General features: G+C 40.9%; 3 protein-coding genes across 4 annotated transcripts; 2 read left to right on the top strand and 1 right to left on the bottom strand.

Moving 5' to 3' along the window:
* Positions 1-20: 20 nt before the first annotated feature.
* LOC120800776 lies at positions 21-6004 on the top strand. Its single transcript, XM_040147120.1, has 6 exons — positions 21-162; positions 312-418; positions 1027-1843; positions 2762-2862; positions 3065-3136; positions 4624-6004. The coding sequence occupies exons 2-6, from the start codon at positions 325-327 to the stop codon at positions 5553-5555; spliced, it is 2016 nt and encodes a 671-aa protein (XP_040003054.1). The 5' UTR covers positions 21-162; positions 312-324; the 3' UTR covers positions 5556-6004.
* Positions 6005-7677: 1673 nt separating this feature from the next.
* LOC120800545 (GTPase IMAP family member 9-like) lies at positions 7678-12300 on the bottom strand. Of its 2 annotated transcripts, XM_040146730.1 has the most exons (3): positions 11974-12300; positions 11256-11869; positions 7678-8448 (listed from the first exon to the last, which is right to left on the bottom strand). In XM_040146730.1, the coding sequence occupies exons 1-3, from the start codon at positions 11993-11995 to the stop codon at positions 8203-8205; spliced, it is 882 nt and encodes a 293-aa protein (XP_040002664.1). In that variant the 5' UTR covers positions 11996-12300; the 3' UTR covers positions 7678-8202. The 2 variants fall into 2 exon arrangements, with proteins under 2 accessions (XP_040002664.1, XP_040002665.1); XM_040146731.1 differs by lacking the exons at positions 11256-11869; positions 11974-12300 and adding an exon at positions 9167-9493 and having other exon boundaries at positions 7678-9062.
* A 1118-nt stretch (positions 12301-13418) lies between these two features.
* LOC120800546 (claudin-9-like) lies at positions 13419-14087 on the top strand. The gene has a single exon (XM_040146732.1). It carries the CDS (start codon positions 13419-13421, stop codon positions 14085-14087), a length of 669 nt encoding a protein of 222 aa, XP_040002666.1.

Here is a 14087-nt window from a genome sequence, read left to right as displayed (position 1 = left end):
TTCAGGGAAATGAAAGTAAACCCAGTGGTTTTGAAGTGTTAAAGTGACACAGGATCAGTGTCAGTGTTATCTGAAAGTAGGTGGTTAGGTACTGTTTGTCGTGCTATAAAGGAATCTCTCCAACTCACAACATATCATATTGCTGAGGACACACTTGTACAGGTTAGTCAAACATGTACACTGATCAGCCACAACAGTAAAACCAGTTACAAGTTTTATCAACATTTATACACCATTTCTGCTTTAATCCTAATGTTTAACTTCTACATGCTTTGATAGCTTTTCTTTCAATCTTTTTTCTTTTTTGTTAGGTTTTTGACAGACATGCTCCGAGGAACATCTTGGATCCCCTTTTGCACCCTGCTTCTGCTGGTCACATTATGCGATCAAACAGCTCGTTGCAAAAATCAACACAAAGGTAGGTGGTATAAAAGTAAACAATGTCAAGTTCACTGCAGGTTTGTCACGAGAGGAGAGTAAAAGACATGGAGCCCTTCAACTGATACCATATAGTAAAAGGTCAACAGAAAAGTCCAAATATAACTGAATTCATCTATAAATAATTTGATAAATTAAATTTTAATTCACAGTATTTAACTCTGCTGTTTGACTTAGAATATAGAAAGCTAACCCCAGGAACATGCTTGATTTTTATTTCCAGAAAGACCGGTCTCTATCTTATAACAGTAGCTGAACCATTGGAGCCGTCAAGCTAATACTAGCAAAGTTAGCTGTGTGTGGATGATTGATATTACCTGCACCGGCTGATGCTCAGTGTGTTTAGCTACCAGTATTTTCAGTTTTTTCTATTACAGCCAGAAATATGTTGGGGCTCCTAATGACGGTGAACGAGAATACACAGAATGACATTCTGCATCCATCCACACATTCAATATTTTTCAAATCAAAATAGTCAAGTGTAATTTCACCCATAACTCTTGACAAATGATTGGAAAGAAACAAACAGACACACCTGCTGTGATGGACTATTGTAATTGACACCAGTGTTTCATTAACTGTCGATAGGTTCCACACATCGGAAAGAACTGAGACTCATTCTGGTTGGAAAAACTGGATCAGGAAAGAGTTCTTCTGGAAACACCATCCTGGGGCTAAAAAATGCCTTTGAAGAGGAAGTATCCCCTGAGTCCGTGACTAAACGCTGTCACAGAGTAGAGATAAAAGACGGTGACAGGAACATCGCTGTCATCGACTCCCCAGGGCTGTTTGACACGATGAAAACACCAGAAGAAGTGAAAGCGAATATTGAGGAGTGTATTGAGCAGTCGGTTCCTGGTCCCCATGCTTTTCTATTAGTGATCAGTCTGAAGTCAAGATTCACAGAAGAGGAGAAGGCAGCTGTGAAATGGATCCAGGATAATTTTGGCTCAGATGCTGCCGTGTACACCATAGTCCTGTTCACACATGCTGACTTGCTAGAGGATAAATCTGTAGACAACTATGTGATGGAGAGCAAACATCTACAAAGACTGATAAACCAGTGTGGGGGAAGATTCCATTCGCTAATCAATGACCAGAGACGAAGCAGAACACAGGTCAGAGAACTTCTAGATAAGATAGAAAAAATGGTGGAGTTCAATGGAGGAAGTCACTACACCAGTGAGATGTACCAGAGAGCCCAGCAGAAAATTGAGGAAGAGCGCCAAAGAAGGGAGGAGGAAAAGAGGAAAAGAGAGGAGGAGGAAAGGATGTCTCGGTGTAAGACGGCACTTTATGCTGCCCTGGGAATTTTTGGTACTGGAGCGTATTTATCCTCATATCTTCTCATGTCAGCTGGTGCAGCACTTGGACTCACTGAAGCTTTTAATTGCACTATGGAAATGTTAACTTAACTTTGGGACCTGTGACAAAAAGAAATTATGGAAGAGGCAACACATAATTATAAAATGGCTAAACTGGAAAGAAGTAATTTCTGGCTTACAGCAGCCTCTAATAAGATGCCTGTTAACTAAATCTTAGATTGAAAAACAAATGCTTTGTTTGTTATTGGGAATTTGGAATACATCAGTTTCTCTATATGTGAATGTATGTGCAGAAATATTTGAATAAAGTCTGAAGTTCACTTTGCTTCTCCTGGCATTAATTTCAAATTTTTGTTTGTATCCCATATTTTATTTCATATCGTAGCCTGAAGAACAGAAAATGTGTAACTGTGCAAACCTGACAGTGTGTGAACTGTAAACCTAATGTGTTAAATGTAAAAAGTCACATTTTAAAAGTAAGATTAGGACACCCACTATCAACCATACTAGAAACATCTGTGTTTTAAAAAGAAAATTATACAACTGGTCTACGTATTTGACAAGGTCATCCATTGTTTTTTGGGTGTTTGTTGGAACCGATATATTTTAGATATTTAATCGATGGAACTGAAATAAAGTGTAATTGTTCAGGCAGATGGATGTCAAAATGCCTTTTTTTAATGGGAGGAGAATCAACAATGGAAGGATGTGATGAGCTCTAGGGGTTTTCATATTTCCTCCCTTTTAAACAACCAGGTGTTATTACATGGTTATAGTGAGATTACATTATGTTTATCACTCAGAGAGCTTGAATGCTGTTCTTGTGTTGCGGTTACCCTTTCTAAAACATACCAGCCATGCATGTACAGCATAGAGAGCAGTGGACAGTCCCTGTTGGGATGCATATTTCAGATGTAAACTGAAGACAATACAAGGAAATAGGAAGCCCCCTGTGCATAGGCCAGGTTCCAGAAGTTTCCCAGAAAACTAATGTAAAGGTTGAGGCTGCAGAGCTTGACTAAGTTTACAACACTACCCTGGAACAGCGCATCTGGCCAGCTTGGAACTGGAAAGGATAGATCCAAAGTAATGGCTGAAGGTAAGACGATGTATCTCACCTAATGCTGAAAAATAAAACAGCGCTGATCCTTTGATTATTGTAAGATATAAAACGCACTGAGATACTTTGACACTGGAAAGAGCACAAGAGGGAAACAGAAAAAATGTAGAGCTTGATAATGATGTTAGAGACTAATAATCTATTTTCTTTTGTGTCTCAACGGTATAATTTCATATCACAGCAATACCACTACGGGAAAAGAAACAGAAAACTCTACCTCGGTCTGCTGGGTGTGGTCTCAATAACTTTGACGGTATGCTCATTCATTGTCTCTCTCATGAAATCTCAGGATATCAGATATACAAATATCTGTATGCCACTTTCTAGTAAGGAACGCTTTATTAAGTTAAACTAATGGCTTTGTTAACATTTATACAAGGTTTATTATATTGATACGTCAGTAACAATTTTGCCAGGTTGTGAAAAATCCCTTTGTCTGGGGCTTATTCTTCTCTAGAATCACTAGCTCTGTCTTTGTAGCTTCCAATAACTGAGAAAAATGCACAATCCTTTATTATAACATCTATGACTGCATATTTAATGGCTTGTTAATCACTTACCTATTCATTATTTTTGGCACTTTATAATAATAGAAGTGTGGTTATAATATATTTGGACAAGCATAAAACACTTGTAAATCCAATTTTTAAATACATTTTAATAATCATAGACGTATTGGAATTGGATACTGGACTGCAAGATGTTGCCTATTCATTTGAATGAAAATTGCTCACTCAGCGCATAAGCCGAAAGAGTTTTGGCATTTTCAGGTTTGCCTTCTTGTTGTGTGGTCAATTGCGCGTGTGCATCAGTGTTTCCTCCGCTGGCACCGACCGCATGGTCCCACTCAGCACATAGACTTCACATTGTGATGACATCACAAATATAAAAATACCTCTTCTGGGCTTTAAAACTGCCATGTTTTAAAAATGCATAGTAGAGAGTAATAATTGACCTTGTTTACTGTTTGAGGTGTCCTTTAAACATTTATACTGACATATCTTTATATTGATTTCTGGCCCACAGGGGATTTTTTAAGTTGCAGTACCGCAGTTGGCCACTTGGGGCATATTGGCAGTAATAATGCATTTGCACAGAGTCGGCAGAACGGGGAGAGCAGGAAAAACAACCCTTAATCTGACCGTGTGTTCAAGCATTATTACCAGGTGGTTCGCCTTTTCTGTGTCACCTATTTGTAGGTGACACCCATTTGCAGCATTTCAGACAACAGTTTGTTGACACGTCTGTACTTTTTTTCATTAAGTGGGAGATATTGTGGGTGTCAGAAATTCCCATTAATTGCGACTCGAAAATTACAAGTCAGAGGCTGATGCGAACAGTTTTTCCCATTCGACTGCTTGTAATTGAGGTTCAAACTGCATGATATAACATTTGCTAGCGTACGGTATTCTTTTCCGTTGCCTTTGTTGAAACATATGCTTAAATTCTTTGTGCCTTACTGCCACAAACTGTCAGTATGAGGAAGAGTGTGCATCTCCGTCCTCATATGTGCAGAACACAAACAAAACAGGGACCCACTTGTAAAAAAATTGCTCTCAAGCGCTACTAGAGGTCAAAAACTCAAAATCTAAAAAATAAAGCAAGTTATTCTAGAGGAAGAGATATACTAGCCAAAGAGATTTTTCACAACCAACTGACCTAAGTTACAGCCATAAACCAAAATACGGGGCAAAAAAACAGTCACTTTGTATGACATTAATTTAGCTTCTGCTGTTACAGCTCTGGATTTGTGTGGAGGCTTGAGGATAGTCCTGGTGGGCAAGACTGGATCAGGGAAGAGTGCAACAGGAAACACCATCCTTGGGAGAGCTGCCTTCAAAGAGGACCCGAGCCCTGTCTCTGTGACCAAACACTGTGAGACACAAAGTGGGGAAGTGGACGGGACTGTGGTCCAGGTGATTGACACTCCAGGTCTGTTTGATACAGGTATCACAGAGGAAGATTTAAAAACCAGAATAGAGGAATGCGTCAAGATGTCGGTGCCCGGCCCTCACGCCTTCCTACTGGTGATCAGGCTTGGAGTGAGGTTCACAGAGGAGGAAAGAAATGCTGTGAAGTGGATCCAGGATAACTTTGGAGACGATGCCTCCATGTACACTATCATGCTGTTTACATGTAAAGATCAGGGTAAAGCTGACAATGCTCTGAAGGAGTGCAAAGAGCTACGGAGACTCTCAATTACATTTGGACGCAGATACCATGCCTTCAACAACAACGACGCAGATGACCGCATACAGGTCTCAGAGCTAATCACCATGATCAAGGAAATGGTACAGGATAATGGGGGGAAACACTACACTAATGAGATGTATGAAAAAGCCCAGAGCAAACTGAGAGAGGAGGAGGAGCGGAAAAAGCAAGAGGAAGAAGACAAGAAAGAGGAGGAGAGGAAAATGTGGGATGCGGAGAGGGAGAAGAAAGAGAAAGAGAGAGAAAAGAAGAAAAAGGTTAGACGGAAGAATATACGTGTGGCTTCGGCTACTGCTGTTTTGTTGGTGTTAGCCGGGGTGGTTATAGCAGTGGGAGCTAGCACCACAGTGGCTCTGGCTCTAGGAGCCCCTGTGCTCGTCCTGGGAGTGTTGTGTGGTTTAGCTGCCCTTTGCATATGGAAGGGCACAAGATGCAAAGCTAAAGCAGCTATTCCAGTATAACTTTGAGGAGGCTGGTAACAAGGACACGTTTATGCGTCTGCATTCTGTGACACTGAATATACAGAAGAAGTATTCCACATTTTACTATTTACTGTTTAGAACTAATCAGTTAATGATGTTGTTTTGGCCTTTTCTGCATTCTGCTGCAAAAATAATTAACTTTTGACACAACATTGCAATAACAGACCTATGTGAATTTAATGCTGAAAGTAAACAAATGGTATGACAGACAATACTTGTTTTCTTTTTGTCTGTTTTCTTTTCACTCATTTATTGTTTGGAGCTTATATTTGAAACCCACATCATGAGGTATAATTGAACAGATATTTTTTGGCTCATGAGAAACAGTTTGAGTCCTTATAAATAATGTTGGAACAAGCTAATATATTGTGTTAGAGATCTCATGAATTTTGTAAATACATTTTTGCACAGTGTATACTTAAATAACTTATGCGATTATTTCTCAAATAAAATATTCATACAAATTAATTACTGTTCCTTACTTAAACTATGATGTGCTGTTTGCCCCACTTATTATTAGTAACATTACGAGCTCACTTCCACGAAGGAAATGACAGACAATGGTAAACATCCGCTGACCGATCACATTTAAGTGAGGAAACATTCTGAACAGAGGAATCCATCGCTATACTGCCATTACATCACTGCCAGCCCATACCAACTACAACAAACCTGACCAAGAAAGGCCTTACAATGGTGAACTGTGGGGCCAGTCTGTGTCAGCCACATATTGACTGACCGACCTTTTTTATAGTAGTAATGTAGAACCACACATTCTGAAGCCAAATCTAATTTCTTTACAAGCTGTTTGTACAATGAAAAAACTGTTCACTTGTGTAGTACTTAAAATGCACTAATCACTGGCTAGTTTGCTATGTTTGTTTCAGACTGTATAACCCAAACATGCATTGAAATGAGTACAGGCTTTTGTGTCATTTACCATGTCTAAGAGAGATACAGGAAGCAGAAAACAGGTTAACAAAATAAGAGAGTGAAGAAATGACCAATGAAGGGATAAAAATGACTTATTCTTAATAGGTAACTGAGACTTACATTTACAAAATAAATTGCGTATTTTCATTACTTATGTAAAAATAAGCCAGATTCACATCCATCACATTAAGATTTTAGCCCAAGGAAAGCAGTTTCCTGTCTTTGTGGCTTTATATCTAAAAGGAAAACAAAAGAAGCCCCCTCAGGCTTATTTCTTGCTCCATCAGAAGAGATGTTTGGGCCAAACATTTTTCTTTCTATTAGCAAGTTTCTAATTCAGTAGCAAGATCCAAATCAGTGGGAATAATGTGGTAAAAGATATTCTATAATGTATTTTCTATCGTTTAATAGCTAAAGGGTAACATTAAAATCTTGTCACATGTTTGATATTTATGTTTTATGTGGGTTAATCTTAAATTAAAACCTGTACATCAGCTGGAGCTGCTGCATTAATGTTTGGCAACTGAATTTGAAAGACATATGAAGTAGATGCATAATTTGCGCTGTAACTCTCAAGTAAATCTGAAGGTTCAAGGTTCAATATTTTAGTAAAGAATATGACTTTGAAAAGTAGGACCCTATATATATACATACACACGTATATGTGTCTCATCTATCCTATAATAGCATCTAACCATGCTGATTTCAGGTTTTAGCATCTGTGATATGTTTCTGTGATACATTTCTGCTACTGCTCTAATACAACAGACAGGAAAAGGAGTTTCGTTTGTGGCGCTCATCACAAAATTTTAAAAAATGACATTTAAAAAAATTCAGCACCATTGGGTTTATCTTAAATAAACAACATCCTGGTTTCTGTGGCTGATCAACACAATGTGCTTTCATTACTACTTCCTACTGAAGAAAAGAGTTGAGTGTAGGGTCTGTGGATTATCCAGAGACAATGACAGTATGAGTGCTGGAAAGTGGTACACAGGAAGTTACTTTTCTGATGCTATGATGTGAATGTGATGCCTGTAGAGCCACTGTCCCCCGCAGTCAAGGAAAAGTGTAGAGCCCTGGCAGCTTTTGTGTGTGTGACTTCTTTCATGACAGGGATTTTCATGTAATAATCAAACAACACATCTTAATATTGTTGTAACATGGTTTCATTTTATTCTGAAAATCAAACAGAAAAATTACAATAGTGTTTTCAACACTTAGTGATATTCCAGATAAATGGACTACACTTATAAAGCACTTTTCTAGTCTTATTGACCCCTCAAGGAGCCTTACACTACATTCACAAAGCCCTTTTCTATACATAAGGCACTTTCTATACATACACACACACACTGATGATATATGATACATCTCGGGGGATTAGGGGGTTCAGTATCTTCCCCAAGGACACTTCAACATGCAGATTGGAGGAGTCGGGGATTGAACAGCCGACCTTCTGGTTAACGGACAACACGCTCTACCTGTTGAGCCACAGATTTAAAGATTTGTCCTGATAGGTTTGTTTATCATTCAAAGCAGGAAAGCTGTGACTAATATGTATGAATGTACATGAATGAAATTAAGAAATACAATAAAATGTTTTAAAATCTGATAAAGATCTCTCAAATGTGAGTATGAAAAGGCCATTCAATGAAATGACAAAATGTCAAAAGTTTGCTTAAGGCATGACTTAGCTCTCCTTTGTTTTAGGTTTCATCCACCTTCCAAGAGCTTTAGAAATACCTGCACCTGTGGCCATTAAAAATGATCCTACTCTTGTCACCACTGCTACTTCTTCTGCCACTATGGCAAAACCAGCCACTGAGGGGTTAACTGCAGCTGTGACTACTGCTCCTGCCATCAGAACATTACCTACAGTGTTCATGGAGTTTCCCCGCTTGCTCCACTTTTCATCCTCAATCATCTTTCTCTGTGCCTCTTCGTATATGCTGCTGGTGTAATGGCTTCCATTTAATTGCACTATCTTGTCTATGTTTTCAAAGAGATCAGCCACCTGTGTGCGATTCGCCATGCATGTGTTGTCAAACACGATGTACCCAGCTCTGCAGTCCCTGATGACCTCCTTGAGTCCAGGGCTTTTGACTAAATAGTTCTCAACCGGTTCTCCATTCAGCATATCACCCCTAGTGAAAACCACCATTGTATACTTGCAGGCTTCCTCACCAAAGTTGTCCTTGATCCATTTGACGGCATTCTTCTCCTCTTCCGTGAACCGTGCATCCAGTCTGATCACTAGCAGGAACATATGGGGTCCTGGGAGAGAGAGCCTGATACAGTTCTCTATTTCACTTTTCAACTGGAGCTCTGTCATCGAAGTGTCAAAGACCCCGGGGGTGTCGATGACACTGACAGTTCTTTGATCCAAATGTCCTGTTTCTTTTTGGCAGCGAATGGTCACAGATGACAGAGAGATGTCCTCTGTCTCAAACTTTCTTCGTCCCAGGATGGTGTTCCCTGTTGCACTCTTTCCCGATCCAGTCTTCCCCAGCAGGACAATCCTCAGGTGGCTGTCAACTGGAGAGCTGGAGTCTGTGGACAAAAAGACAGTGAACTCTTGGGTTTTGGCTCAGCTCACAGAAGGAGCGTAAAAAGCCTGCATATGTGCCTGCACAAAAGCAAATACAGAAACCCACCTTCAGTTAATCGTAAACCCATCTTGCTGTAGAGAAAAAATACCAGCAAAAACAGGTCAAAACTGACTTTGATCCACAAAATCTGTCGGTGCTTTTCTTAACCTTCCAGATCACAGTAGATCTGTACTTGTGTGTGCTATTTACTCCTCCCTCTTTTTCTCTCTCTCCACCACAGCAGTTTCCCAGAAAATGAAACCTAGACTTTTAGAAAGCTGGTGACACGGGGTTCAAGACAAGAAGGAGTAAGCCACACTTGTAACCCAAATTATTAATAAAATGAGACCAATCGCACAACATTGCTGACGGGCTGCAGCTGAGGCATCTAATTCCCAGCACGCCTCTTTATGCAATGAACCCTAATGCAACTAATGAGCACAGTGGGCCCCAGTGCCTGAAACAATGTGGAAATGGTGGCAGTGACTCTAACGCCATCTACTGGTGGGCTAATGAACAACTTTTGCTTTGACAACATGGATGCTCTCAAAGTTTCCACACAAGTGCTACTAAACTAGTCAGTGAAGTGAATATTTTTTTTCCCCCTGAAAAAAGTTATAATTTCCACTTCTCCAGGTGATTTCTATAGTTTGGCTCTATAATTTGACAGGTTGTGCTTGTCAGGTCTCCTGTATGCATCAGTCTCCAATCATCTTTCACCTACTCCTCCTTGGTTTCATCCTTTGACTCAATCTGGCTAAACCAACTCCAACAAATGAGAACATGGTAGCACTCAACAGTGTCTGCAACAAAGTGTCCTTGTGCTGTCGTTTTTTGAATAACTAGCTGTGTGTGTTTGTGTGTGTATTTACTTAGTATGCAGTATTACCCACACTGCTGCCCTCCTACACGTCTGCATATGAGATCCAGAGAGAAAAGCTGGACAGTCATAAGGAAAGACAACAACTACTCCAATCATCCTTCACCCATGTCAAAGAGACCTAGTAAAGAATTATAACCATACTTGTGTTGCTATATGAGTGTTGTTATATGACATCATAACATATTCACGTCTCATGCATGCATTATAAATCATTGTGTAGGTAAGTTATTAATGTTTTTTTATGCCTTTGAAGGAACAGTTTTACATTTCGGAAAATACTCTTATTTGCTTCCATGCCAGGAGTTCGATGAGAAGATCAATAAACACAGCAGCAAGCCTGTTAGGTAAATCCGTTAATTATATACAATGTGTGAATACATCTGTAATTTATGTGGTCAAAATTTAGTAATGTGACCTTTGAGCAAACAAGTATACAAAAGTGTATTGTGTTACTTCTCTTAATATCAGCTGGATCTACCACTTGACACTGATGGGTGATTACTGTGCTATCATGTTAGCTAAAGTTCCTAACTGTATTGTTTTTCACCTCACATTGTCCCACATGCAGCAACACCTACAGTGGTTCTGACAGTGCCAGCTTATGAATTCACCCTTACTGGGTTTATCTCAAACAAGCAACAGTGGAGAGCCCTGGCAGCCTCTGTGGGAATTGTCGCTGCTATAAGTGGGATTTTGGCATAACATCAAACAACACTATTTGAAGCTGTAGTCACAATGTTTTATTTTATTCTTAGAAATCAAACAGAAACATTACAATGGTGTTCTCCACAAAAATTGATATTCAGGATAAGAGAGTACATCGTGAACATTAAAAGATTTGTAATGATAGGTTTGTTTATCATTCAAACCAGGCACGCTGTGACTAATATGTATGATCGTACAGTACTACAATGAAGAAATTCAACTAAATCTTGACAAAAAAGTCGAATATGAATTTGTACTCATGGATTTGCAATCAAAAGGCAATAAATGGAATGACTTCAGATGTTTGCGAAAAGGGTCATGGCTTGACATGACTTAGCTGTTCTGTGTTTTAGGTTTCATCCACCCCCCGAAGAGTTTAGCAGCCCCTGCACCTGTGAACATTAAAAACGACTGTACCGATGCAGCTACTGCTTCCTCTGCTGCTACAGCAAAACCAGCTGCAGGGGCAGCTGTGACTGTTGCTGCCACAAACAAATAATTACTTGCAGTGTTAATAGTGTCTGCACACTTGCCCCACCATTCATTCCATTTCATCTTTCTCTGTGCCTCTTCGTATATGCTGCTGGTGTAATGGCTTCCATTTAATTGCACTATCTTGTCTATGTTTTCAAAGAGATCAGCCACCTGTGTGCGATTCGCCATGCATGTGTTGTCAAACACGATGTACCCAGCTCTGCAGTCCCTGATGACCTCCTTGAGTCCAGGGCTTTTGACTAAATAGTTCTCAACCGGTTCTCCATTGAGCATATCACCCCTAGTGAAAACCACCATTGTATACTTGCAGGCTTCCTCACCAAAGTTGTCCTTGATCCATTTGACGGCATTCCTCTCCTCTTCCGTGAACCGTGCATCCAGTCTGATCACTAGCAGGAACATATGGGGTCCTGGGAGAGAGAGCCTGATACAGTTCTCTATTTCACTTTTCAACTGGAGCTCTGTCATCGAAGTGTCAAAGACCCCGGGGGTGTCGATGATACTGAAAGTTCTTTGATCCAAATGTCCTGTTTCTTTTTGGCAGCGAATGGTCACAGATGACAGAGAGATGTCCTCTGTCTCAAACTTTCTTCGTCCCAGGATGGTGTTCCCTGTTGCACTCTTTCCCGATCCAGTCTTCCCCAGCAGGACAATCCTCAGGTGGCTGTCAACTGGAGAGCTGGAGTCTGTGGACAAAAAGACAGTGAACTCTTGGGTTTTGGCTCAGCTCACAGAAGGAGCGTAAAAAGCCTGCATATGTGCCTGCACAAAAGCAAATACAGAAACCCACCTTCAGTTAATCGTAAACCCATCTTGCTGTAGAGAAAAAATACCAGCAAAAACAGGTCAAAACTGACTTTGATCCACAAAATCTGTCGGTGCTTTTCTTAACCTTCCAGATCACAGTAGATCTGTACTTGTGTGTGCTATTTACTCCTCCCTCTTTTTCTCTCTCTCCACCACAGCAGTTTCCCAGAAAATGAAACCTAGACTTTTAGAAAGCTGGTGACACGGGGTTCAAGACAAGAAGGAGTAAGCCACACTTGTAACCCAAATTATTAATAAAATGAGACCAATCGCACAACATTGCTGACGGGCTGCAGCTGAGGCATCTAATTCCCAGCACGCCTCTTTATGCAATGAACCCTAATGCAACTAATGAGCACAGTGGGCCCCAGTGCCTGAAACAATGTGGAAATGGTGGCAGTGACTCTAACGCCATCTACTGGTGGGCTAATGAACAACTTTTGCTTTGACAACATGGATGCTCTCAAAGTTTCCACACAAGTGCTACTAAACTAGTCAGTGAAGTGAATATTTTTTTTCCCCCTGAAAAAAGTTATAATTTCCACTTCTCCAGGTGATTTCTATAGTTTGGCTCTATAATTTGACAGGTTGTGCTTGTCAGGTCTCCTGTATGCATCAGTCTCCAATCATCTTTCACCTACTCCTCCTTGGTTTCATCCTTTGACTCAATCTGGCTAAACCAACTCCAACAAATGAAAACATGGTAGCACTCAACAGTGTCTGCAACAAAGTGTCCTTGTGCTGTCGTTTTTTGAATAACTAGCTGTGTGTGTTTGTGTGTGTATTTACTTAGTATGCAGTATTACCCACACTGCTGCCCTCCTACACGCCTGCATATGAGATCCAGAGAGAAAAGCTGGACAGTCATAAGGAAAGACAACAACTACTCACATCACACGGCTATACCACCGAGAAACACACAAAGGATCATCTACACGCCGTCTGTGGACATTTGATCAAAAAGTAAGTTTTATTTATTTTTGCTGGAACTGTGGAACTTAGTGGTAAATAGCTTCAACGAAAGAAAACATGTCCTGCTCGAGCAGGTTTAATGCTCATATTTTTTACTTTACTATTTAATTGCATTCTTGTATGTTTACTACTCTTTAATAATTGTAACTATTAGCTAAGATCTATTATTATTTTATGTCTGAGTTAATTGTAAATCTGCTTATATAAAGCAAATATGCTGAAAAAAATGCCATCTCTACATATGTAGGTGTTAAACGAGAAAGGATACTGAGGCTGAAACGCGGACCCACCTCAACAACTCCTGGACATCTCACTGAATGACTGAGAATTTACAGTGAGAAGACCTGATGTTATTTTACTGAGTACTCAACTCTCAGCAACCTCCTTGTGAGAAAGAAAGAAAAAATCTGGACTCAGGATTTTCTAAGAAAGCGCTCCAAAGTTTTTTCAGTGATCATGGCATCAACAGGTCTCCAGCTGCTTGGCTTGGTTTTGGCTGTGCTGGGTTGGTTGTGCGGGGCATTGGTGTGCGCGGCTCCTCTGTGGCGTGTGTCTGCCTTTGTGGGCGGAGAGCTAGTGATTGCCCAGGTGTTGTGGGAGGGACTGTGGATGAACTGCCTGTCTCAGACCACAGGGCAGATCCAGTGTAAGACCTATGACTCCACCCTGGCCCTGCCAACGTCTGCCCAAGCTGCCCGGGGCCTCACTGTCCTCTCCCTGCTTCTCTGCCTTCTGGCCTTTAAACTCGGGGTGGTAGGGGCCAAGTGTACTCATTGCATGGGTGACGGTAACCAGGCCTCCAAGGCTCGGCTGGCGAGGATAGCGGGGGTGCTCTTCCTTGTGGCTGGCCTTGCCTACTTGATACCCATCTGTTGGACAGCCTATGCAATCATCAGGGACTTCTATGATCCAAATGTTGCAGCACCTCTAAAGAGAGAGCTGGGACCGGCACTGTACCTTGGCTGGGGGGCCAGCCTGCTGCTCCTGGTGGGGGGCTCTCTGCTGCATGTCGGCTCTTCTCCACCAGGCGGAAGAGCATTGCCTATTTTCGGCGGAGCAGTGAAGGACAACCCACGTACAGGGGCAGCAGGGGAGGTGAAGCAACAGGAAAAATCTTTTGTATGA

Source organism: Xiphias gladius, chromosome 15 (genome assembly GCF_016859285.1).
Source record: "Xiphias gladius isolate SHS-SW01 ecotype Sanya breed wild chromosome 15, ASM1685928v1, whole genome shotgun sequence".
NCBI lineage: Eukaryota > Metazoa > Chordata > Actinopteri > Istiophoriformes > Xiphiidae > Xiphias > Xiphias gladius.
The sequence above is the reverse complement of the archived record's forward strand: the minus strand, read 5'-3'. Positions and strand labels throughout refer to the sequence as shown.